The sequence below is a fragment of the Gymnoscopelus microlampas genome (assembly GCF_963454915.1).
Source record: "Gymnoscopelus microlampas genome assembly, chromosome: 17".
Taxonomy (NCBI): domain Eukaryota; kingdom Metazoa; phylum Chordata; class Actinopteri; order Myctophiformes; family Myctophidae; genus Gymnoscopelus; species Gymnoscopelus microlampas.
The window spans coordinates 6,777,563-6,804,941 of NC_139954.1; the positions used below are offsets into that span (position 1 = coordinate 6,777,563).

The window sequence follows — 27,379 nt, forward strand, 5'->3', positions numbered from 1 at the left end:
CCTCATTACACACTTTAGTGTGAAACATCGACCTCATTACACACTTTAGTGTGAAACATCGACCGCATTACACACTTTAGTGTGAAACATCGACCGCATTACACACTTTAGTGTGAAACATCGACCTCATTACACACTTTAGTGTTAAACATCGACCTCATTACACTTTAGTGTGAAACATGGTCCACATTCTGCAATACAAACACCTAAGTGTAAAACATGGACCTGCTGCATCCAACTAGCTGTCCATTTTAGTTTTTTTAATAGAAGAATGTAATCCTCGGACCCCAAATATTAACCACCTTTTTGTTTTGTGAGCTGCCTTGATTGTTGCCTGGATGTAATTAACCACTTTCAACCCTGGTGTGCATATTCAGGAAAATATCTTACAAAAATATATTTTCACATATATGTTTTAGAATTTTTCAAAACATTTGCAAAAACCAAAAAATAAGCAGATCTACAAGCTCACAACGAGACATCAGCAATTTTTGAATAGCCGAAGTACAAAATAGGGCTTAATCTATCATATGTGATTATTATAGCAATATTTGTTTTGCCAAGACACTAGCGTTAACCGCAGCATTTTACTTTTGCACTTAATTGTCGTAATTCACTGTGGAGGAGTTTCATACTAATCTAATATGTAAATGCCTCCATTCACTCCGATACATGGTTTGATATTGATTGATTGAATGATTGAATACTTTATTAGTCAAACCAGTGATTCACATCCTTTAATGGATGATGTCAGGTCATTCCACATTTTGGAGACAGAGTAGTAGAATGAGAATTTTTCCATGTTTGTAAAACATTTGGGGGGTACCGGATCGAGGGTGATCCCTCTGGTGTTGTGACTGTCACTCACATTGGAGAAGTAGTTAAGACAGGTATGTGGGCACTGTCCCTCTGAGTATCTTAAATACCAAATCGCATTGATATTTGCTTAACCTCGTCTTCTACACTGAACCATCTCAAACTGGCGTGTGATGGGTACATTTGGCATTGAATCTATTCCTGGAGTCAAATTACAGCTGTGGAATTTGACTCCAGGAATAGTCTGATAAAAGGTTTGTTTTAACTTTGGTGCTGCTGACCTTAAGTGCTTCTACTTGCTGAATAAGCGTCTGGAGGAGACTCTTCTGGTCCTCTACCCAATGAGGTGGCGTCTTGGGAGAGATCTGAAAGGAGAACCAAACGGAACTTAATATCAGATGCAATAACAGTCCTGTAGCAGGAAATGGAGGAATGATCTAAAAATAATTCTGCAAAGATTTCATAGAATGACTCCTCAAGCAAGTGTTCGAAATATTATGGCGGATATACAATAAGCTCCAAAGTTACTGGCACCCTTGATAAAACAGAAAGGACAGAACAGTGGAAAAAATAAAATACACATGGACCTCATTCTGCAATACAAACACGACAAAATAGGTCTTCTTCGGGGTTGTAGAATATCCTAACAATGTTATTTTGCAACCCTGCTTATAGTCAGCCTAGTTCAAATGTACAAAACCACAGTGTCATCACACACTCATCAGAACAGCTCAGTTAACAGTGGTCAGCCAGGGGTCTGTGCTTGGTCCCCTAAATCTACAAGCGTTGTGAGCTCATTGATATACTATTCTTTGCAGAATGTGCCCAATGTTTGCCCACAATAGGGCTAAAAACCAGCTCACAGCATGCAAACCATCTGGGATTTGAAAACAAAATAATGACCAGTTGAATAACGTTCACTTGTAATTGAAATCGAGCAGTCAATGTTGCGTACCAGGGGTCTTTTGGAGGGAGAGATGGCGCTCTTGTTTGGCGAAGGAGTGGCGAACTTGATGTGGGAGATGGTGGCCGCCGATTGGCTGAGCTCTACCGGGCTGGAGTGAGCCGGTTGTGCAGTTTCTACCTCCTCTTCCTCATCCAGACCTTCGTCACTCTCCCCCAGCTGTTGGTTGACCTCGTTCAGAAGGTCCATCACCTCTTCCATCGACACAGGCAACTGGTTAACGGAATACAAATAGAGCTTAAAGTAGTCTTACTCACTAGTGCTGAGTTTCCTAAATTAGCATTCCATTAGGATTTTATGGAAGATGCTTTGGGATTCATAATTTAAGCATTAGAACATGTTATTACGTTATGAACTATTGCTAGTTTAACACCTTCTAATACTCTTTATTATATTAATCAAAATGACTGAAATCGGTCGTGGCGACAGACAACTTTAATCCACGCATTCAAACATCTTAAAAAAAACACTAAAAATAAACCATACGACTGGAAACAGACGCATCAGTGTGACGTTTTACAGAGTTCTATTGAACAGCTGGACAGCAATTCCTTTGTCATATCGTGCAAATGTATTGCTGTTTCACAAAACTAAAGGGCAAAGGGAAAAGGCACCTTTTCTATGTCATCCACGTTAGCGCTGTAGATCTTGGACAGTTGGTTCCTGAACTTCTTCAGGAACATGATGCATCTGTCCTGGGTCTCCTCCACACCGTTGCCTGCTTCCTCCGACAGCCGCTGGTAGATCTGCAACAACAACAGATCAGCACCGCCAGTCGTTATGCTACATTCACATTGGGGAAACGGATTGGGATCCAGAGGAACCGAATCCAACAATGAGAAACCGGAGTCAGTTTCCATCACATTTGGAACCGTTTCCAGAACCGTTCTTTTCACGTATTTAACAGGCCTCTGTTGAGTTAACTGGCTTGAGAAACATACAAGTTAAGTTCTCATGAGGGAGAACGGTGGAACAGCAGCTACAGTAAAACACGGGCCCTCTGAATGGAGGGAAGCTTCTAAAACCCTTAACAATTACCGTAGTCTTTCTTTACAGCACGGTAGCTTTGGCTGCCACAGGTCAGAGGTATGATACGTGAAGTGCCCTTCAACTATTGTAATTGTGGTGTGGACTCTGCCATCCACATTAGCTAGAACAATTTTTAAAACTATATATTTATGATTACAGTGCTTTGTGTGTGGACGACCCATTAGATTGATTTACATGCATTTCATCCATCTTGTCAGTTTGCTGCAGTACACTGGACACACAGTGCAGGATGGTGTTTCTACCCTACGTTGAGTGCATCATTAGAGGCCTTTTCTTTAGCCTTTATTTGACAAGGTAACAACAATAAAACCTCTTTTACAAGAGAGACCTGGCCGAGAGGGACAGCTGTAAACATAGTTACAACATCATATAAAGTCACATAGATAGGCCTTGTAAGATCTAACCACAAAATCCACCAGTGTTCATTTTATAACAGAAAATGTTCAGTGGACTACCTTTTTCACTGAAAAAAACTAAACGGAAACTAAATAAAAACTAAGCTATGATGACTAAAGATATGACTAAATATATTGACAATTTTGTCACCAAATAAGCACTAGGTTAAAATGTTAGGGAGGGACTATTGGAGAAATGATCGAGTAGAACTAAGACAAGTCATTCCGAAATTCATTCAAAGGTAAGCACAAACTAAATTGTATCAGGTAAGCTAGTGCGTTTACGCTAAACTTGAAATACAACGCAAGCTTAACACATTAGCTGCCAAAGACGTATATATACGTCTTTTAATTATCAGCTGTTGTCCGCCAAAGACGTATATATACGTCTTTTTTTTTTTTTTGCATTTTTTTATAATTTCAACCCTTGTCGAATTATGAACAGATTAGGAGCTAAAAATGTTCGAAGATTTGCTGCTCCATTCACTTCAATGTTAAAATTCAAACGGACAAACAATTCACTTTGTTTTTTGGTTTAAAACTACTGCTTTTGAGCTATATTGAAACATCAACCAAACATGTCAACGAGGTCAAAATTACCTCGTTGACATTTGTGAAACCACACCTGAATCTCATCTGTGATTAGAAACCATCTGGGGATCAATCATACTGGAGGAAAAAAATCTGTGGCTACGCGAACAGGTACCAAAAACATGGCAAAACCCTGGCAGGCAACAGCTAAAAATCTGAAAAAACTCTGGCAGGCAATGTGTTAAGAAACCACCTTAAAGAAGTGAATGCGTTTCTTATCTTAGTTAGATTGATTGCGAATAGTTTCACTGTCCTCAAATTTAAACGAATATGTAGAAGAATGCACGTTTGAGAATCATTTAAAACGATGCATTACAGTTTAACTAAACCTGTTCCCTTTTAGTCAATTACATCAACTGTAGATTTAGTCGACTGAAATGGTATATTTAGTCTAAAGTCGAAAATATTTCAGATGACAAAAATGTGACTTAAAACTAAATTTAATTTTATTCAAAAGACTATGACTAAATCAACATTTGCTGTCAAAATAAACACTGCCAAACCCCATGCGACATTCACAGGGTATGCAAAATACCGACTCATGGGGCCCCCAGCAAACCCTACCTGTGCCAGAAGCCATGAGGATGACAAGTTATTGATGGGTTCCAGGACAGCGATGGCTTCCTCCGTCTTGCCCTCGATGTCCAGGAGGGTGCCGGATGAGATCATGGCATCCTCTTCATAACCCTTCACCGCTGAGATCTAAGAATGACCCACACACACAGTAGCCATACTAGTACTTTAAAGCAGTGGTTCTCAAAGTGGGGTCCGGGGACCCCCAGGGGTCCTTGAGGGGGTCCCCAGCCAAATGTGTTAATACAGCATCACAATTATTGTAACCACTTTATTGCGAACGCGGAAGGAGGCGCGGCAAAGCCGCGCCTCCGCCCAAGTGGAGCATACTATGAAACTCTGCTCGGCTTGTGTCTCTGTCTGTGTGTGTGTGTGCAGTATGTGTGCACTGCCTGCACTGCCTGTGTGCAACCAACAGAGTGCGCCAGAGTGCAGTCAAAACACACACACACACACACACACACACACACACACACACAGTCCGTAAATACACAATATTTTCGAGCTGCGTTCGCTTCCAGCGTTCGCGCGTCTTACTTGTCCATGTATATGTTGACTATTTTATGATTCAATAACACTAAGGTCAGATTTTGACAGAAAACTGAAGAATGTTCAAGAGGTTATTTTTAAAGAGCTTGTGAGATGATATAGTATAAATACTACAGGAGGGCACAGTTCTTTGGGGGCTTGTTTCTAAAGTGTAGTTGCTTATTTGGGCTTCCTTCCTAAAGTTTCTTAAACCAGTGGTGGTTCTGGACATTTTCATGTCAAGGACCCCCCCAAATGAATATGCATTTGTCCACTGACCCCCATCTGAAAGAATTGTGACAGTGACCAATTCTGTGCATTAAAAATGTTTCATAAACATCTCACCTTTTAAACATTTGTTTCCAAGATGTCTTTCTTTTTTTTATAGCAGATCTACCAGCTTGTAGATATGCCATTTTCAAATAGTTTGTGTGTGTGTGTGTGTGTGTGTGTGTGTGTGTGTGTGTGTGTGTGTGTGTGTGTGTGTGTGTGTGTGTGTGTGTGTGTGTGTGTGTGTGTGTGTGTGTGCATGCATGCTCACGAGGCTTAGTTGCTTCTTTTGCGTTTGTTTTTTTTGTAGACATGAATGCTTGTTTCTCTTGCTAAATCTGACAACACTTCCCGCAAACATATTTTTCCTAACAGTTCTTACTGACCTGGATGTCTTTGGAGGGGAAGTGGATGAACAGCGGGTCCAGTGGCTCAGGGATGCTGCGTCTGTGTTTGATCTTGTCCAGGAGAGGGAGGACGACCTTCCAGTAGTGGTCGCTGCGACTCACATACTCCTTCTGCTCGTAGTACGAGTTGACGGCCACTCCCTGCTTCAAGCAACACAGTGACCAGGTCAATCATTTATTAATTATACATGATGCCACGCAGACTCCAGCAAACACACATTACGATACCCAGCGACATCAATACCTTTCTTCTGTCTCTCCCTCTCAGCTTTCCTATTGTCTGTCTCCCTACACTGTCTACCACTTAGTTTTCCTACCATCCATCTGTCCCTCCTACACGGTCTCCCTCTCAGCTTTCTTACTGTCTTTCTCTCGTACACTGCCTCCTTTCCCTCTAAGCATTCCTACTGTCTCTCCTACACCGTCTCCCTCTCAGCTTTCCTACTGTCTGTCTGTCCTACACCGTCTCCCTCTCAGCTTTCCTACTGTCCCTCTCAGCTTTCCTACTGTCTGTCTGTCCTACACCGTCTCCCTCTCAGCTTTCCTACTGTCTGTCTCTCCTACACCGTCTCCCCCTCAGCTTTCCTACTGTCTGTCTGTCCTACACCGTCTCCCTCTCAGCTTTCCTACTGTCTGTCTCTCCTACACCGTCTCCCCCTCAGCTTTCCTACTGTCTGTCCTACACCGTCTCCCTCTCAGCTTTCCTATTGTCTGTCTGTCCTACACCGTCTCCCTCTCAGCTTTCCTACTGTCTGTCTGTCCTACACCGTCTCCCCCTCAGCTTTCCTACTGTCTGTCTGTCCTACACCGTCTCCCCTCAGCTTTCCTACTGTCTGTCTGTCCTACACCGTCTCCCCCTCAGCTTTCCTACTGTCTGTCTGTCCTACACCGTCTCCCTCTCAGCTTTCCTACCATCTGTCTGTCCTACACTGTCTCCCTCTCAGCTTTCCTACCGTCTGTCTGTCCTACACCGTCTCCCTCTCAGCTTTCCTACCGACTGTCTGTCCTACACCGTCTCCCTCTCAGCTTTCCTAGTGTCTGTCTGTCCTACACCGTCTCCTCCTCAGCTTTCCTACTGTTTGTCTCTTCTAAACCGTCTCCCTCTCAGCTTTCGTACCGTCTGTCCTACACTGTCTCCCTCTCAGCTTTCCTACCGTCTGTCTGTCCTACACCGTCTCCCTCTCAGCTTTCCTACTGTCTGTCTGTCCTACACCGTCTCCCTCTCAGCTTTCCTACTGTCTGTCTGTCCTACACCGTCTCCCCCTCAGCTTTCCTACTGTTTGTCTCTTCTTTCCTACAGTCTGTCTCTCAGCTTTCCTACCATCTGTCTTCCCTACAGTGTCCCTCAACAAAAAGTTGTGGGAAGTGTTAAGGTCCTTTCATACGGCAAGCGGCCAACGCGCCCATTTAATTTATTTTCAATGAGAGGCGGGCGATTATTTGGGACGCGCGGAGAAGTTGAGGGGCGGTGAGGCGAGCGGGCGCGGAGGACAAAACAACAGGTAACTCCCGCGTGAACCGCTTGCCGTGTGTTACGACCTTTACACACATTGTAAATTCAGAAGATTGAAGACACACATGGACAGTCCATGGGAGTCACACTTTCACATTTGAGCTGCTTGCTTATCATTCCACTGGGCAAACAAGACCACTGACTGCACGGATATTTTAGTTATATTTATCTTGGACATTATTTAAGACACCTAGCCCCCTATCATATTTAGCAGTTTGTGAAGAGTGTGACAGAGAGGGGCAGGTGGAAGGGCATTTCAGACACACTGGCTGGTCAAGCTTATGGCCCGATTCCAATGTCAGCCCTAAGCCCGAACGCCCTGCGCCCTCACTGACTTAAGTGATGGCAGCTGGTTAAGTGCTTGAGGGTGAGAGGCAGGAAGGGCTCCAAATGGTATAAAATGAATGGGACAGCACTTTAGAAGAGTCCTTCATTCATGCAACTTTACATAACTTTTACAGTCATTGCTTTAAAAAGGCTGTAATTGTTGATTATTATTATTCTATTTACGTTATTCTGTTTGTTTTAATTTGTGTTTAGATTGGGGTTGTATTATTAATTTTAAATTGTATCTCGATATTCTGTATTTACTTTGCTCATTTCTTATCTTGTGGTCCTTATTTTTGCTAAATAGGCATATATATATATATATATATATATATATATATATATATATATATATATATATATATATATAAAGTCTGTTTATGGTTGAAAAAGATTTGGGGAGGTTTACAATTAGTTGGGTTTGAGATTAGACATTTAGAAGTTAGATTTAGGGGTTGGAAATAAAGTTAAACATGATTTATACTTAGTTGCGTGCCAGTGTCGTGCACCGAAAAATAGCTGCTCTATGAGCTCACAACGTGTCGCAGTGCAACACGTTGTGAGCTTGTAGATCTGCAATTTTTTGGCTTAGGCTTACAGTTAAAAATGGCGTTCATTAAATCACTGTCCAAAAATGTTGAGGTATAGTAATTCAAACTGTGTGTGTGTGTGTGTGTGTGTGTGTGTGTGTGTGTGTGTGTGTGTGTGTGTGTGTGTGTCTGTACCGTCTGGCTGAGATGCTGTGCCCAGTGGATGGCCAGCGATGGTTGCAGGCCATGCTTCTCTCCAGCTCTTAGGGTGCTCAGTCCATGCTGTACGATCATCCGTAGCTTGGCGGACATGCCGGGTCTGAAGGACCACACCACACAAGCACACAGAATGCACTTTAAAACAGGGGCTCTCTACCTTTTGTACCTCATAGCCCAGTTGGGTATACACAGTATGTCAAGATGGTCAGGGAGGGACCCAAATAAATGCAATACTTGTAGGTTAAATAAATAAAGGGCTTGTATAAGCTCTCCATCCCTATTGTCTGACAAGGCTTGTCCATATGAATTGAATTGTGTGTTTTTCTGAGTACCCAGTGCACTGGGAAGTGGGCCCACAGTCAGCTGACCAGCACTCTGCAAATCGGTGTGACAGGCCTGCAAATCACCGTTGTGAACTTAAGGTAGAGTACATGTTTTTTCTTTTTAAATGATGAATAGCTCTATATTCTGATAGTAATCATTGCCATAGAGTGTTAGTTCAGTAACAGGGGTCTCCCTGTCTCTCCAGCTCTTAAATAAACAGAAAATTCACTTTCAGTTCTGGATACCAATTTAGTCCAATCAGGAGACTCAGGAGATCAGGAGACCAATCAGAAACTCATACAGGATAAACAAGTGATATTGGAAGTAATGACACACAAATGAGCAGACTAAATTGGAACACTAAAAGAATTGAAGTTGATTAGCTAAAAATGTATTTTCTGTTTACTTAAGAGCTGGAGAGACACAAATACACCTGTTGCTGAACTACCTTTTAACAAAAAACTTGTGTTTTAACCAAAACATTTCACTTACCCTACCTTTAATAATAGTTAATACATTATAATTTGAGCTTGTTAAGCCATTTAGAGTTTAGACAAGAGGCCGATATTTTGAAAGAATTCATGTTGCTATATGTATAGCAACATCTAAAATGCATTACCGGATTGAAGTGTATAACGATGTATAGGCTTTCCAGGTCTAAATGGGTTAAAAGCAACACTTAAATGTTTTTTTTTGCTATTTGAAGATGGACTCACAGAGCCTGTTTGTGGATGAGGCTGTAGACGGCCTCCCACCACTCCCTCTGTCTGTCGGTGGAGAGGAGACGGAGCAGTGGGAGGGGCATGCAGCGCGGTTCGTAAAGCTGCTGAGGGCCTCCGCTGTTGATGCGAGCCTTCTCGTAGAGCTGGCTCTGACTGCAGAACACCACGCCACACACAAACACCTGCACCACAACACAACACATGACTCATTCTACATGCAGGCCAAAAGGGAAAATTCATCAACAAATCTGAATGTATCATTTGTCTGTTATGATTTTAGGCTAGACGTGCTAAACCATATTGAAATACTTGACACAGTGGTCATTAGGCCTGTCACAATTATTACATAATCGTGTAATCGCAAATTATTTGAGATAATCACAATTATTTTTGCATAATCGTCTACATGTTGAAAAATGTTCACACATTTTCAAATATTTAAAAAAGCAGAAATAGCAGATCTACAAGCTTACTTCTGCAATTTTTCTATAACATTTAAATACATATTAAATCATTTCTTTGTATATTTAAGCCATTTGTCATATCTGCCCCGTGCAATTTTTTATTACGAAGTCTAAAAGGCAAACATTCTTTTTTATTGTATTCATATGTTCCAATATTCAATGCTAAACACATAATTAAATCGTTAATCACAATTATTTGAGTGACAATTAATCGTCAACTTAAATGTGTAATCGTGACAGCCCTACAGACACTGTTGTTGAAGTACAACTAAACTAACTACATTGTAAACATCATGACATGTTTTTTTGTGTGTACTCATTCACATCTTACTTCCCGTTCCTTTCTGTATCTTTTATGACTCATATCTCCTGGTCAGGTTATGTGACGAGTACGATAATAAGAGTAATATATTGTCTGCATGTGTTTACTAAACTTCAGAACTTGAGGTGACACTGCCCGGTGTCATCTTGCCCTGCGCGCTCGTGACACTTGGAACCACACGAAAGGTCAACTAAATTCACAGCGGTGTCCCAACATTGTTCAAGGGCATGCATACTGTAGCTGTTCCAGAGTGGTTGAATTTTGTGGTATTGGGTTTATTATTTTTCTGAAAATATGAAAAGTGAATATTGTTTATTTGGGGTAATATACTGTATTGTATGTGCATGGAGTATGGTGATATAGTGCCTTCCACTGTTCTCTGCATTGTGGCCTGCTGTAGCAGATATCACGTGACACCAATCATGGCAGCATTGGGTTCACCTGCGTGAGCTTAGGTGCTGGTAATCAGAACAAACAGGGTTTCAGAGCTGTGAGGAGCTCTGTGTACGCCAAGAAGAAAATATATAAAATGGTATAAAATGATAAAAAGTACTAACACTCCTGAGCATATCTGGGCAGAAGGCGCACACGGTATGTCATTGTTTATTGTGTTGGTCTGTTCAGTCATTGTTATTGTTGTTTTGTTGTGTGTGTTTATGCAACTAAAATGGACATTTCATGTGTTATGTGGACATTTCATGGACATTTAAAAAGAAGACGGCATGACTGTCAACAAGGACATTAATAATTCATGTTTAATTCATTGTGGTTAAAAATTGTATTTGTTTTATGTCATTTCATTTACAGTTTTTCACGTTGTCTACATTGGGGTTAAAATAAAAAGCCCTCGTGAACATCAGTTGGAGCGTGGTCTATTCTGCCTCAGAGAAATACAGTTTAGGAGCAGTTATAGTGAAAAACGTCGCCACTCACTGCCAAAGTGAAGGCCGTTTCTCAAGAGTCACTCTACCACGGTGAAAACAGCGCGTCGCCCGGCTGGAGACGACTGAGAACGGCGGCCATTCATCTCGACAGCGGTGAGGATCGGGACACCAGCGTTACAACTCTACACATGTGAGCGAGAGAGGAGCGTCTACATGGGAGAGTGGAGCGTCTAACATGGGAGAGGAGCCAAAGCAGCCGCAACGTCTTCCAGAGACTCCATCTTTCAACGCACACGAATCTTTCAACGCACACGAATCAACCAGCAACCTGCCTGTATGCAAGTCGGTGTGACGTCGCGCACATGAACTTCACCTAAATAAACGAACGGTGGACCAGAAGAACAACAGTAGACGCTGCAGTTGTCGAGTCGGCCACAAGAAGGCAGCGTCGTACCGTTTTGGTCTGCAAGTTCTCTACAGGAGAAATTTCACTCGTGCACAAGCGTCAAAATATCCTTGGCTTCAGGTCAGACTGTATTGTGTGTGTGTTGGAAGGGGAAAAAAATATGATGAATGATATTCATTTGTAAGACTGAACAATACCAAGTCATTTAAGAGTTTAAGACATTTTGAAAATATTTCATAAGTGTTATTCCAAAGATTCCATTTGAGTTCATTCAGTTTTGGTGATTTAAAAACTGTTAAAACGTTCTAATTTAAAACTAGCCATTTCCTTTATATTTAAACATTTTGGGATGTTTAAATAATACTTACCCTTTCTAAGCCAAGCCACTCTGAACTAAAGGGATATGGATGAAGGTGTGGTTGTTGCCCCAGAGCTAATTATGGCAGCGTTAAAAGAAGAGAAGGCACAACTAGAGAAAAGGTTAGAAACTGAAACTGATGAGTCAGAGAGACAAACAATTCAAGAGCGAATAACAGAGATTTATTCATACTTTAAACAGCCTGTAATGCAAGGCCCAGAGCCACAAAAACCTGACCCTGCCACTGTCAGGCACTCAGAGCGTGTAAGACGCCCGACTGAGAAACAGCGTGCACTTTTAGATGATAACATTCAAAAAAGAACACGAAAGTTTATGTCTGTGTATCTAAATTTTAAGGCAGAGGTTCAGTTTCTGAGGTTGCAACTCAAAGAGGAGTGCTCAAAAGATGACTTAGAGGACTGGCTACAAACTCTGGCGAAATGGGAGTCGGACCTTACAGGAGAATATGAGGCTTTACGTGCACTGACAACCCCAACTCAAGATATCAGGCGTAAAATAGATAGCTGTGTCTCAGTAACTGCTGAAGTGAGTGCTCTACTGAAAAGGCGTTCAGCAGAGGCTGGCACAACAGAGTTTGATCCAGCAGCCGCAAAAGCTGCAGCGCTCCAGTTACTCAAAAGAGAAGATGCTAAGTCAATTTATGGCTCAACTGTGTCAAGAGCAGAACGGGGCAGCCAGCAAGGAAGTCAAGCCTCAGATGCATTAACAATTGAAAAAGTAAGAGCAGCAGTGCGATTGGCTTCAAAGAAGGCTGAAATAAACAATGAAGAAGACATTTCAGCCCAGAGAGAAGAGTTGAGGAAACTTGAGACACAACGGGACTTGGAAGCCAAACAAGGGAATATGGAAGAAAAATTGAAGAGAGCATTTGAAGTCATAGCAGCTGAACGGAAGTTGAGCAAACTGGAAAAACAAAGAGACTTGGAAGTTGTAGAAGCTGAATATAACGCCTATGTTGAAGAGGAATTGAAGCTGAATAGCAAAATAAGGGACATGGAACCAGCAAATATCCAGCTTCCAAGTCAGCCTGTTATCCAACGGAGTAGCACTCCAATCCTTCCTTCCACTGAAAACAAGCAAGAGCTCACAATACATGAAGTCTCACTAGTTCAAGCGTTACAAGAGTCCCTGATGCTGAATAAACTTCCAGCACCAGAGCCATTCATATTTACAGGAGATCCTTTAAAATTCATTGAATGGAGCACATGTTTCAAAGCCCTAATTGAAACGAGCTGTAAAAATTCAGCACACAGGCTGTACTATTTAAAAAGATACATTAGTGGGGAAGCACTAAGTGTGTTAGAAGGCACATTCTATAGAAGTGACGATCAGGCATATGTGCAGGCATGGGACGCCCTGAACGAGCGCTATGGACACCCGTTCATGGTGCAAAGAGCCTTCAGGGAAAAGCTCAACAGCTGGCCAAAGATTGGACCAAGGGATTCACTTAAATTAAGGGAGTTCAGTGATTTCCTGATCTCATGCAACAATGCCATGCCCTATGTGGAGGGGCTAAATGTCTTGAACGATTGTGAACAAAATCAAAGATTGCTACAAAAACTTCCAGACTTTGTCACTACCCGCTGGAACCGACAAGTCACTGATGGTTTGTATGAGAGAAAGCCATACCCAGGGTTTAAAGAATTTGCTAACTTTGTGGCAAGTGAAGCACGTGCAGCGTGCAACCCTATTACCTCCCTTCATGCATTGAGAAATGAGGATGAAAAATCTGTGAGGGAACCAAAGCATTCTAGAGCGAGGGTCTTAGCGACAACTACAGAGGTGTCTGAAACCTCCCAAAACACTGCTGATTCAGAAAATAGCCATTCTGCAAACAAAAGGCAAATAATATGTACATGTTGTCAGCAGAATCACTTCATTTATAAATGTGAAACATTTGCAGCTTTGTCACTTGAGGAAAAGAAAAAGTGTGTCATGGAGAATAAGATGTGCTTTGGATGCCTCAGAGTAGGCCATATCTCCAAAAACTGCAGGAACCGGGCCACTTGCAACCTTTGCAGGGGGAACCATCCATCTCCACTTCATGAGGAAAATCAAGTCGAAGAGCCTTCTGGAGAGCTAGAGGCAACAGCTTCAACTGTCTCATGCAGCGTGACTGGGGACAATGGTAACCGCACATCAATGACTGTTCCTGTGTGGCTGTCATCGGCCGATGGCACCTGCCCTGAAACCTTGGTGTATGCGCTGCTGGACACACAAAGCAGCAACACCTTCATTGATTTAGAAACTGCAGAAAAGATTCAAGCAGATGCACAGCCAGTCAAACTGAAACTGTCAACACTGACCGACAGAGGTTCAGTCGTCAAATGCCAAAGAGTGACTGGTCTGAGGATAAGAGGTTACTTCTCACAAGAAAACATTGATTTGCCACCTGCGTACACACGGGAGTACATACCGCTAGAGCAGAACAGTATTCCCACTCGGAAAACTGCAAAACTCTGGACTCACCTTCACGGCATAGCAGAAGAAATGCCTGACTTGTTGGACTGTCCTGTTGGTCTTCTTATCGGCTATGACTGTGCAAGAGCTCTGAAGCCAAAACAAGTTATAGCAGGTGAAGATTATGAGCCTTATGCAGTCAGAACTGACCTAGGCTGGAGTGTTGTGGGGTGCATAACACGTGCAAGCTCAAAGGATGTCGCATTGAAGAAGCCATGTACAGTTATGGCCACAGTGAAGCTTGAGCATGGCACAGAGAGCTCCATACCACTCCTGGAAGAGGAAACAAAACCCAGAAAGAAGCTGAGAAGAATGGAAAGCTCAGCATCCAAGAACTCCACTGAAGTGGGACAGGAGAAGAACGTGGTAAACCGTTCTGATGTTTCCACAGCTCTGACAGAAAATACCGGACTGTCAGGAACAAAAAGAAAAAGGAGAAGAGGAAAGAAACAAGTGAAGATGAAGGTCCAAGGGGGCAGGGTCACTTAGGAAAGAAAGGTCTGACACAAATTTAAGTCCAATTCCAATACAAAACCTGTGATATAATACAAAAATGAGTGCATAAATGTGGGTTGGTTGAAGGTCAATTCAAACTATAAAGAATGTGAAATGTTTTGTTCATTTAGATAGGAAAATTACAGATTTATACAGCATAAGAGGTCATTAAGCAGTAATAAATTGAGTGTAATTTGGGGGCAGTGTAGCTGTTCCAGAGTGGTTGAATTTTGTGGTATTGGGTTTATTATTTTTCTGAAAATATGAAAAGTGAATATTGTTTATTTGGGGTAATATACTGTATTGTATGTGCATGGAGTATGGTGATATAGTGCCTTCCACTGTTCTCTGCATTGTGGCCTGCTGTAGCAGATATCACGTGACACCAATCATGGCAGCATTGGGTTCACCTGCGTGAGCTTAGGTGCTGGTAATCAGAACAAACAGGGTTTCAGAGCTGTGAGGAGCTCTGTGTACGCCAAGAAGAAAATATATAAAATGGTATAAAATGATAAAAAGTACTAACACTCCTGAGCATATCTGGGCAGAAGGCGCACACGGTATGTCATTGTTTATTGTGTTGGTCTGTTCAGTCATTGTTATTGTTGTTTTGTTGTGTGTGTTTATGCAACTAAAATGGACATTTCATGTGTTATGTGGACATTTCATGGACATTTAAAAAGAAGACGGCATGACTGTCAACAAGGACATTAATAATTCATGTTTAATTCATTGTGGTTAAAAATTGTATTTGTTTTATGTCATTTCATTTACAGTTTTTCACGTTGTCTACATTGGGGTTAAAATAAAAAGCCCTCGTGAACATCAGTTGGAGCGTGGTCTATTCTGCCTCAGAGAAATACAGTTTAGGAGCAGTTATACATACCTCCAGGTCCAGCAGACAGATGGACTCTGGCGCGTTGGTGTCCAGCTTGGACGTCTCCAGCGAGAGCCTGGGGAACAGCTGCTTCAGCCAGTCTCGTAGGGACGCTCTCTGGTCCTGAATGGCCCACTGTAGAGCCAGCCAGCTCAGATGCTGCAGGTCCCCTCCATGGAGCATAATGCAACCTACAGTAGTAGAGAACGTCAACAGGTCCCCAGGACGTTTTTAGTGTCATCCTTTTAGCCTGACTTTTATATCTGACTGTACCACATGCTGACTGCATTTCTGACTAATAAAGTATTCAATCAATCAATCAATGCCCAAAATGTTTTCAAAAATAGCTGATCTACAAGCTCACAAAGATCAACTATTTTAGAAAAACAAGCACATCTATAATTACATACATCAACATAGGGTTGAAGTTAACCAGTTAAACCCCAGCATCTGTATTCTGGGGTTGCGAGTGGCGTTGTCAGAGCTTGTTGCTCGGCTGTTATATCTGCGAAGAGATTTGATATAGAGAGAAAACAGAAAAGACACTAGTATAAAGCCCTGAGAGGGACTCGTACCGCTGTCCCACTTGGCCAGTTGGGGGGGCTCTGGGGACTGGCTGTTGAGGGAGCGGATGTCGTCGTTGGCGATGAAGGAGGTTCCCGTCGGCGCCTGGGGTCCAAACAGAAGCTCAAAGAGAGACCCCTGCCCGCTGCGGTTCCCAAACGCCTCCACCACCTGAACACACACACACACACACACACACTTTTTACTGGTGGAATTATACTACACCAGGCCTCACGGCCCACCACCACTAGTGAGCCGTGAGGATGTTGTCAATGAGCCCCCAACTAATTGGCGAAACACTAAGCTTGTATTGATAATAAAAATTTAAGAGGAAAAAAACTGACAGTATTTCTTCTTTGCAACTTTGAAAAATAAGTTTTCATTGTGATAACGATAAATAGGAACACAAGTAAACATGCTCTGAAAATGCACCCATCTGACCACTTGACTCAACACGTTAATTGGTCAAATAATGAATAGAACAACAATATAACAGTGTGGTTAACATAAAATGGTGACAGTAGCCTTAAAAACACTGGTAGACCACCACTGGGATGTTATGCAATGTCCTGAACGTTATGCAATAAATAAAGTACTTTCTGACACGCAGTGACATCGCACACTGTGAGTGTCAGAAAGCAGCAGCTCTAAGCAACACTCTGCTCCGTTGTGTCAACGAGTAAACATTCTACACGCTAACGCTATTAGCACCAAGAGACCAATGGCAGTGGGAGCTCAGCCTCAGAGGGGAATGCAAGTTGGATGGCAGGGAGCGCTTGTTTCGGTTCACTCGGCGTGCCGCTTTGGTCACCACCACAGCAATTATTGGCAGTCGCAGAGGTGCTCTTAATTATATTTTTAGGTCACACACAGATAACATTTCAGTAGTACATGAGAATAGAATGTACTTTGTTGGGTGATAAGACTTAAGTGCTCTCGTATTCATGGACGATAAAGTTGATACTAAGGTTTCATATAGAGCTGTAAATCGAGTATGAATATCTTTTTTGCTTAATCGAAGAATCGATTTTCAATGAATTAAGCTACGTAGTGGAAAAACATTCCAATTGATGATTTTTCATAACCGATTTAATGAATTAGCCTGAAGAACTGTTGCAGCACCTGTATGTTATTTTATATTAAGACATGTACGCTAGTTTCATGCGTACACTTTGTATGATGAAGTATTAAAAATGGATAGCCAATTAGTCAGTTATCCAAAAACAATCAATTACTTTTTTTTGCAAAACACCCTTATTATTTGATTAATTGAAAAGGTAATCAATAGAATAATCTCTAATAAAATAACAAATAGTTGCAGCTCTAATGCCAACATCAAAACGGCAAACATCCACACATGGGACAGTGTGTTGACAGTTGTTCTACCCGACAGCTGTGTGTCTGTGTGTGTGTGTGTGTGTGTGTGTGTGTGTGTGTGTGTGTGTGTGTGTGTGTGTAGACACTGACCTCTTTGACCAGGGTGTGTATGTCCGTGGTGAGGTTGAACAACATGTGGCCCGCCTGGCTCTGTCTGTCGCTGGCCAGGAGTTCCACAAGCTGGTAAGCCGTCTGGTCCCCTTTGCTGACTTTAGGCTTGGGTCTGGGTGCCTGGTAGGCCAGCAGGTAGCACAGAGCGGCCAGGTCTACCACGGCCCTCCACTGCTGTTCCCTCTCCTGGGCCATCTTCAGCAGCAAGGTGGCCGTGTGCAGGTACAGATGGCCCTTCATCTCCACAAACACCTCGGACAGCTCGTCTGACTGGCTGCCTGCCGTGCTGCTCAGGGCCTGCATGGCCTGGTCAAAACTTCTGAGGGCGTCCAGGCTGGCCTGCAGTCCTCTCCCAGACAGTGTGAGTCTCAGTAGGTTGCAGTGAGCCAATAGCAGCTCCCTCTGGTGACGGCGGGACATCTTGTCATTGTTGGCCACACTGGGTTGGGCCAAGTACTCCTGAAAACAACACAGCAACAAACAAGTCAGCAAAGGTTTTCAATTATTCTGGGAATGGTACAAACATGGTCTCCTGACGGTCGGATCTCGTGAACGTTCCCATGTTTACTGGTGCTAGATCGCGGGAGAGCGTGTTGCTGGAACAGAGAAAGACCGATAGCAAAGTAGATTTTCTCCCGATTAGTTTTTCGGGGGAAAAAAGACATCTTAGTGTCCGAATGTTGGGATTCGGACACTAGATTGTGTGGCTTGTGACGATTGGCTAAAGAATCGTTCAGAAGCTGTGTTCAAGTTCACTCTACCATTGGAATAACCCATTAAGACCTGAAGCCGATTCTACAAATGTCTTCTAAACAGTATTCTGAAAAACGTATGTTTCTATATTAGTGGTGCTCAAACTTTTTCATGTCAAGGACCCCCAAAATGATATGTATTTGGCCGTCAATCCTCATCTCAAAATATTTTGTTCCAGAGACCCCCAGAAGCAAAGATTTGAGTTCAAAATGTTCGCTTTAAAAGAATATACTATACTATAATATAATATAGTGTTCAAAGATTTGCACACATTTTCATGATTTTTCGAAAATAGCAGATCTACAAGCTCGTAGCTCGGCTTAAAAAAAATGACATTATAATTAAAAGGGGGATTTTTACTCGCGACACAAACAAATGGGTCCTAACCCATTGTTTGGGAAACCACTGCATTAGGGACACATTGTTACAGCCCAGAACCTGACCTGCAGGGTGGCCTGCACCACGGTGTACCAGTCCAGGCTGTGACGCAGGAGGCCTCTCTTCTCCACAGCCAGACAATGCTTGACGGCCTCGTCCAGCCGTCCGTCCTGGCAGTACAGCTGCACCAGCTTGACGTTGACATGGGTGTCTGACGGTCGAGCTGCCAGCTCAGCCTGCAGCAGGTCAAACAGACAGTTCCAGCCCTGCTGGCCCTGACGGCTCAACAGCTTCTCCTGAAACGCAGAATGGGACAGTGATTCTCAACCTTTTTCATTTCAAAGATCACCAGTTTGACATGCATCGGGCCTTACTAATTCATGACTAGTCCCATTTGATACTTTTGTTTATTCTCTGGGACCACAATCTGCACTGGAATAATCTGTGTTTATGTAACTGAGTGTACGAATGCGGGTCCATTTGGTTCCATTTGTACATGCATATCGTCACTGTCGGGCAGAAACCAGCCATCTCCATTTTTTAAATAAATCATTGCTATTGATATTGATACAAATATTGAACCAATGATAAGTATTAAAAGGCGCCTCTGACTAAAGCTCCTAACTTCATTGGATCCTCAAACTGTCATTCAAACCACGTAACTCCAACAAGACAGTCGTTTCGTCCATCATTGATTAAAATGACGATTACAATCTCCACATTAATGGTCAAAAACGTCCCAACGCCACTTGAGCTGTATTTGGGTAAAGTGATGATAAAATGAGGACACATTCAAGTATCTGACAATGTATAAAGTTGCCGTACCAACTTTGATGAGGCAGCTTTGTGTTGTTCTAAAAACATGTTGTTGTTTTTTTTTTTCATTTCCTGAAAAAGTTAAATATTTTGCTAGCTTGTTTCTGCCCGACAGCAGAGACGTGCATGCATTTGTTTGCACATGATTAATCAATAGTCAATACAATACTTGTTAGAGGAATGAACTGTTTGAGATGCCTAACAAGAGACAGTGGGAGGCATGGAGCCTGTTGGAGAGCCAGACAGCTGTCCCTTGAAACATACAGCTGTCTCTTGAAACATATGCACATGTAAAAGTAGCAGGTGTGTGTGTGTGTGTGTGTGTGTGTGTGTGTGTGTGTGTGTGTGTGTGTGTGTGTGTGTGTGTGTGTGTGTGTGTGTGTGTGTGTGTGTGTGTGTGTGTGTGTGTGTGTGTGTAGTGTGTTTTCCTAAACCTAACAGCACGTGAGCCACGGTCAACAAAGTATAATCTGCATTCGGGTGGTGACAGTCAGTTGAGAACAGACTGACCTTCAGGTTGAAGACGGCTGGGTTGCCAGGCAGAAGCTTGCCAGCCTTCTCCACCCAGTACTCTGCCCTGCTGTCACATTGCTCATTACTGCACAGCAACTCTGCCACCTTCAGAACCAGGTCCTTCTGGGCTGGGTTCAAGTCCACCGACCGCTGGACACACAGGGAGACAGAGAGACAGTCGGTAAGAACATCCAGAATCACATTCAGTTTAGTTCCAACATTGAGGAATGAATTAGAATTAGTAAAAATTATAATGAAGGCCAAAATTATATGATCGCTTTTTTATCGTTAAAATCCTAACCCTAGTTCCAGTCCGAGCCACCACACACACACACCTAAATTGTCAGGTATTGAAGACAGCTGGAACATAAAATAGTACAGTAACATAATAGCACCAAGCATTACAAGATTTGACACCTTCCTAACTATTGAAAGGACAATAAATGATTGAACCATTAACCCAAAGCACTCAAAATGCAGCATAGCGTAGATTGTAAAAAACTAAAACGGTAACAATTAACTGAATAATCGATTAGTCAATTAAAATAATACAAATTGATTTTTACTCTCACACACACACACACACACACACACACACACACACACACACACACACTGACATCAAGCCCCTCTCTCTTTCTATCTCTCTCTCTCTCCATCTCACACACAGCACAAATTACAGAGCATGTGGGTGTGAAACTGATAAACATTGTTTTGAAGAGAAGAGGATAGAGTTTGCGAATAACAACTTGTTTATCAGTTCAGACTCAGTTCAGATCTTGCAGATGTGAGGAGTCGGGACGGTAAAACAAAAAAGGTGATTCTCCATTAGATCATTGTTTTGAGGTAACACATTGTGCGTCCCCTGGATGCAACAATAGTGAGTTGTTTATGTGTCCTTTAGTACTAACATGCATCAGAGACATTTCCGACGTCTTGATTTTCGATGTGCACACTGTATAGTTTTACTGAGGTGTCTCAAGAGAAATGGAGTATGTTTCTGACTTGGCAGTCTGGGCTGTCTGCGTGAAACTGTCAACTGATAACTGTTGACAGTTACTATTACTGTTGACAGTTTCTATTACAGACAGTTAAGTATCTATTAATAGCTATTGATCAGCAAACTGTGTCTCTGTCCAATCCATGGTGCTGAAAGTCTAACACCCCCTCCAGTAATCGATCCCTATTTTGGGCATGTCATTATAGACCATTTTCAATTTAGAAAAGTTATGAAATTGGCTGATCTACAAGCTCACAACGCGCAATCAGCAATTTTTTTTCACAACAACACCGTTGTGCAACAAAGTGTAAAATAACGCTTACTAGGCGCTCGGGTGGCGCAGTGGTAAAGTGGCTGCCCACCATGTGGAAGTTGTGGGTTTGAATCCACCGTGGTGCATCCGGCTTTGTCGAGCGTCTATACAAAACGCAATTGGCCCGTGTTCGGGGTGAGGGAAGCCGGGCGGGGAGGAGGGTGACATTTGCCTGCACTGTACGTAATCCTACGGGCTGAGGCGGCACCTGTCAGCAGGGAGTGTTGGTCGGGAGGAGTAGGACTAGGACGAAAGCTCTACGTCCTCACGGTGGGGGCTCCTCACTGGTACGTGAGTCAGTAGGATACAACAGCGGTGACAACACACAGAAATGTTTGTGGGGAGGAATCAATTGGCATAACGACTAAATTGGTGTGGAAAAAGGGTAAAGAAATAAAAAATAAAGCATAAACCTTTTTAAATATTAAAGCGTGGGTCTTCAACGTTTTCAGGCCAAGGACCCCCTAGCTGAGAGAGAGATGATGTATACAATTGTGTTTCAGATAAACTTTTGCTGCTCTTTTTTCCCTCTACACACCTATAACTCTTTGCCAAAAATAGCCGATCTACAAGCTCACAACGCCTTGCAGCGCGAGGCATTGTGAGCTTGTAGATCTGCTATTTTTGGCTAAAGTTCTCCTCAGAAAAGGGATACTAGGGTTCAAGTGGTTAATGTAAAATATTTTTCATCATATCACACAAAGATGTGGGGGACCCCCTGTAGTAACTCTGAGGACCACCTAGGGGTCCCGGACCCCCTGTTGAAAACCCCTGTATTAAAGACATTAACACATTTCTTGATTATTGAATGTATCTTTCGCTAAGAAAATAATTGATAGTTGCAGACCCAGCAGGCAGTACTTAAAATTGGCTGCAGGTAGAAGCGGGCGAGTGGGTGGGTAGGCAGTCAAAAATAAACTGCAGATAGTACGGGCTGAATCCACAGCCAGAGGTTAATGGTCAGGAGGATTAAGACACCTGTCCCGCGCAGAGCTTTACTTCATACCTTGTAACAGCCAATTGCCTTGTTGAGTTCTCCTTCCTTCTCAAATAGCTGGCCAAGGAACTTGTGTGCTTTGGGATCCCTCTCCTGGACCTTAAGGTATTCCGATACATGTCTGTAAAGAGCACGACACAGAGCATTATTTCCACCATGAGGTCGCTCAATGGGCTCTATGTACAGCAGCAATATCAGAACGAAATTGGGCCTCTTCCTTACTTCCTTCACAGGTCTTACCAATTATACCATTTGTATACTCTCAGAGTTATGGGGGTCCTTGAAATGATAAAGTTTGAGAACCACTGCACTACACTAAATGTAAGGAAGAGGCCCAATTTGTTTCCAATATGGCTGCTGTATATTGTTTATTAGGATCCCCATTTGCTTTTGCCATGACAAAAGCTAGTCTTCCTGGGGTCCGACACAGACAAACATTTTAACAGAAACATTCATTACATCAACTTTACAATCATTATAATCTAAATTAAAATAGAAAATAAAAGGTTCAATAATGTAGTAAAATTAAAACTAAAACCGAATCACTTATAACACATTAAACGTTGTGCGTCTGGGGATTAGTACAGGCTTGTTTGCATAAGGTGTTCTATCGGCTTTTTCTTAATTCTGTTTGTATTAATCATGCACTTAGGCAATGAGTTCCATCCTATTACAGCTCTATAGATAGAAGATTTGTTCTTGGTTTAAGTGTTACCAGATCACCTGAACTGCCTCGTCTAGTCATATAACAAGGCAAGCTGTATATGACTAGACAAGCTGTAGAGCCTATTAAAGGTCTTCTGTTTGGGAAGAAAAGATTTCAACATATTACATCATGAGTATCAACAATGACACTGATGTGTTTGAGCTTACCTTTTTGCCAGGTCATACTCCTTTGCTTCAAAGTACAGTTTAGCAAATAAGAATCCTTTAATTGGTTTCTGTGGAGAAATAATATCATTGATCACAATAATATCATTGATAATGACAGGTGTCTACAGTACAGAATATGGCGGGACTTTAACTGACTTTGCTCAAGTAGGTTAATCAAATAATTAAGAAACAGTTATTTTTTTAAACTTTTTAAAAATAAATGAAAGGAGTTCAATTGTTCATACTAATTGATCATGTTTTTGATGCTATACAAATAAAGTGTATTCTTATATTATTATTATACCACCGGCATAGAAAGGAGATTATTAACAGTATTAACCTGTCCTCCGGCGATCGCAAAATGATTTAAGCTGGAGATATTGGTTTGGTTTCTATCTCCTCCCTGTTAACTTGATTTCAGGTGTCAGGTTAATGTAGCCTACTGTATGTAGCTTAGCTTGTAAAAACCAAAGGTTAGCCATGAAATAAGTACCCTTACATTATGCAATACTTACTTTCGGTTTAATTGTTGTGTTTACTATGATAATCTACTTTATATTAGGCTAATTGTCTAATACAAGTGCTGTTGAAGTATTGTCTAATACAGATTGGTATTAATCCTAATGTTTCTTGTTGGGTTACCGGTGTGTTACAACACAATTAAGACTATACAGTAGTTTAATTTAAATACAAATTACACTTTAAGAATATAAGTAAACAGTATCTGTGTTGCTACTGTGTCGGTCAAATAGCAGATTGGTTTAAAGACAGATAGGTAGCCGTAGGCCTACTCTACCCTCTTGGTAGGGTAGCAAACTAATATTTATGTCCAGTTTGTGTGTAATTTCTATAATTATTAAGTGACACTTCATATAAAGTGGGATTCTTACATGTCCATGTGCCTTGTTGGCAGCTTTGTGTTAAATTCTAAATACTGAGTTGTTGCCACAGCACCACATATATACATATACCCAACAAAATATCTCTTATGACTCTCATACTTAGTGTTAAAGTGTTTATGGCTAACTGGTCAGACTAGCATCCCTTTTCTCAGGAGAACTTAAGCCAAAAATAGCAGATCTACAAGCTCACAACGCTGCCTTGTGAGCTTGTAGATCGGCTATTTTTGGCAAAGAGGTATGTGTAAAAAAAAAAAAAAAAAGTTGAATCTGAAACACATTTTATACAACATAGAGGGGGTCCCTGCTTAATCTCTCTCTCAGCTAGGGGGTCCTTGGCCTGAAAAACGTTGAAGACCCCTGTCTTAGGGTACCTCTTGTCCTATATGTATTGCTCCCAACTTTATATATATATAAAGGATTTGTATTTATTTTTTCATGGTTGTTTGTATTGTTTGTTGCGTATTGTTATATGTCTCAATAAAGTAGACAACAATGGAAACAAGCTTCAGGGTTTTTTTGTGTATAATCCACGTTGGCGTTTTCCTAAATAATGACATTGTTGTGATTTACTTTAACTGCCAATGAAGTATTCTATCCATCTACTTTCGGATTCATATCACTGTAAGAGCTATAGTTATCAGTCCAGTGCCTGTATTGTGGCCAAGGCGGGGTCAATATTCATTTCACAATCGAGGATATAAATATATAAACTAAGCAATCTAACACACAGAGAGGCACTAATTCAAAGTCAAAACAACAGCACTGTGTGAGTGTGTGTAGCTTGGCTACCATATATGCTAGCACTAGCTTAGCATGCCGCGCATTTAGCCGTTAAAAACGGTGTCGATCATTAGGACACGAGGGAGTGTCAACAACATGCCGGCTGGGCTGTGTAGGGCTGTAAAGTTAGCATTATTAGCTATAGCTAGCGGCGGTGGGGAAATGAATGGAGGTTATTCACTGATCAGCACAACAATGTGTTGTTTATGATGGACATTGTATCAAGTCAACAGCAAAGTGATGCTGTTGCTGCTTCAGCTTCTGTCATGATACCGGCAGGTTGACACATGCCGCTGCTGGAGATCGGAGTAACAACACCAAAATTGGTGTCCTATCGTATTCTGTGACCCCCAGCTCGTGGTTATTTAATTTTCTGGCTCAGCGTTCATTTCATAACGCGCTGAGTCCACTCGATTAATAACATGACATTTGAATAAAAAGTGTGTAATTTTAATTAAAAAATATATGTCATTTTATACTGTGAAATAACGAAGAGATTTTATTTCATTAGTTTAGTACGACAACAATAGCCGCAAGCAAGTTCAATCAAGTTCAATGCAAATTCTGTCTGCATCTAGGCAGTGGTGTTAAAGGGATATTTCACTTTCAAAAAAACTTTTGGTCATTTTATCGTCTACTCAGGCTTTTGTGAGCCCCTCAGACAGTTTTTAAGTTGCTTGATTCAGTATTTAGATATTTGATATTAATTTTATCAGACACGCCCCCTTCCTATACAAACCCATTATAACTTCAAACTCCATTTTTAACATTTCATCAAAAACACCCGTCCTTGGTTCTGGTGAATCATCCTGCCCTCCTAATACGTGAGGGGCGTGTTTTTTCTATAACGTTTTTCATTTATTTTTTTTAATTGCATTTAATTTTTTTCATTTTCCAAAAAAAAACATTAAAAATAAATGAAAAAAGTAATTAAAAAAAAAAACACGGTCTCCTCACGTATTAGAAGGACAATATCAGTCACCAGAATTCAAAATACTGTATTTAAGTAACATTTTGAGATACTTTTACTTTACTGGAGTATTTCCAATTTTCTATACATTTACTTCTACTCCACTACATCTCAGAGACAGCTATTATACTTTTACTCCACTACAATTATTTGAAAACTTTAGTTACTAGCTGCTTTGTAGATTTTGATCAAAATTACAAAACGTACATTAACCAAGATATTTTATACATTTTGGAAATGGGACATTCTGCACAATGTATAATATACCAATACTTTTGTACTTTTACTCAAGTACATTTTGAATACAGGACGTTTAGTTGTAACCGAGTATTTCTACATTGCAGTATTGATACGTTTACGTAAGTAAAATATTTCAGTATATTTCCCACCACTGGGTATTACAACAGGCAACAGCCTAGATGTAGAGATAGTTTGCATGGTAACACTAACTACATTTTATTAAGTTAGTTTAGTATTTTAAATGTGAGGTAAAGGCTAAACTGACTGATGAAGTTTAACATTAACTAATAATTGGAATAAAAGTATATAAAACAGAAAACATTTCGCACAGAACCCAACTGTAACAACCAGCCATTTCAACACGGAGCAGTCACAGTATTGTATAGGTCACCCGTATGTGCGCACCACCCCCAGGTTCAGGCTCTAACCGTTCAGTGTGTAAACTCACCTCTTTGAGTGAAGGAGAGGAGCTCTGTACCGAGGAGATGTAGCGGTCCACCTCGGCCTTACTCCGCCGCATGACTCCACTAACAACCGACCACTAAATGCCTCAATAGTCGATAGAAAACGCACGGAAAGGGGAGCAAATAACTATAAAAAACAATGTACAATTTAACGTGACATTCTTATTCCGCTCATCCCAGCGTTCTCTCTCTTTTCATGGCAGTGCGCAGACTCAGAGAAGCAAATGAGTATGGCGACTGTTGGTCACGTGGTAACATAATAAGTAAACCGAGGCCTTGTGATTGGTTGGTCGGTGACTGCTCTGTCCAATGACATTTAAATTCGGTACGTGCGTACCGTGTTCAGCTGGTGACTGGTGACGCACTTACGTGTGACGCACTTTTATTCTATTGTGAAGGTGTGTGGGACAAGGGGACTCCCTCTTTCTTTGGTGTGTCGCCCCCCCCAGGTTGCTCCTAAACCCTAATATTGTACGTCGGACAAGTGATGCTGGCTGCTCCAGAGCAGTGGTTCTCGACCTGTGTGGCTCGGGACCCCAAGGGGGGGTCCCCACATGATTTTTTTTGGGGGTCCCCAGATGACAGTGAAGTGACAATTTAAGGACTTTTAAGACCTTTTCGGATACCTCAAGAAAAAAAAACAAGAAAAGAAAAAGACAATTACTGCATCAAAAGTAAAACAAACTATAGTATACAATAAAAGAACTTTGGCCAAATTGTCAAATAATTGGCCAAATTGTCAAATATAGGAAATAGCCGATCTACAAGCTCACAACACCTCCTGTGGCGTTGTGAGCTTGTAGATCAGCTAT

At 41.7% G+C, this 27,379-nt stretch overlaps 1 protein-coding gene across 2 annotated transcripts in view; it reads right to left on the minus strand.

Annotated features, from left to right (window-relative positions):
* Positions 1–26,752, minus strand: part of ranbp2 (RAN binding protein 2) — a 46,469-nt gene extending 19,717 nt beyond the window's left edge. Inside the window, exons 1-15 of one of the 2 annotated variants that reach the window (XM_084083893.1) lie at positions 26,552–26,752; positions 23,212–23,279; positions 22,348–22,459; positions 20,026–20,178; positions 18,765–18,995; positions 17,548–18,027; positions 16,092–16,251; positions 15,526–15,707; positions 9,224–9,411; positions 8,160–8,283; positions 5,574–5,735; positions 4,381–4,518; positions 2,395–2,526; positions 1,772–1,993; positions 1,098–1,181 (exon numbers count right to left, since the gene is read on the minus strand). In XM_084083893.1, coding sequence (XP_083940019.1) covers positions 1,098–1,181; positions 1,772–1,993; positions 2,395–2,526; positions 4,381–4,518; positions 5,574–5,735; positions 8,160–8,283; positions 9,224–9,411; positions 15,526–15,707; positions 16,092–16,251; positions 17,548–18,027; positions 18,765–18,995; positions 20,026–20,178; positions 22,348–22,459; positions 23,212–23,279; positions 26,552–26,623 — 2,508 coding nt within the window. In that variant the 5' untranslated portion in view covers positions 26,624–26,752. Of the gene's footprint in view, positions 1–1,097; positions 1,182–1,771; positions 1,994–2,394; positions 2,527–4,380; positions 4,519–5,573; positions 5,739–8,159; positions 8,284–9,223; positions 9,412–15,525; positions 15,708–16,091; positions 16,252–17,547; positions 18,028–18,764; positions 18,996–20,025; positions 20,179–22,347; positions 22,460–23,211; positions 23,280–26,551 lie in introns of both variants that reach the window. The other variant, XM_084083892.1, reaches the window with a different exon arrangement.
* Positions 26,753–27,379: the final 627 nt, after the last annotated feature.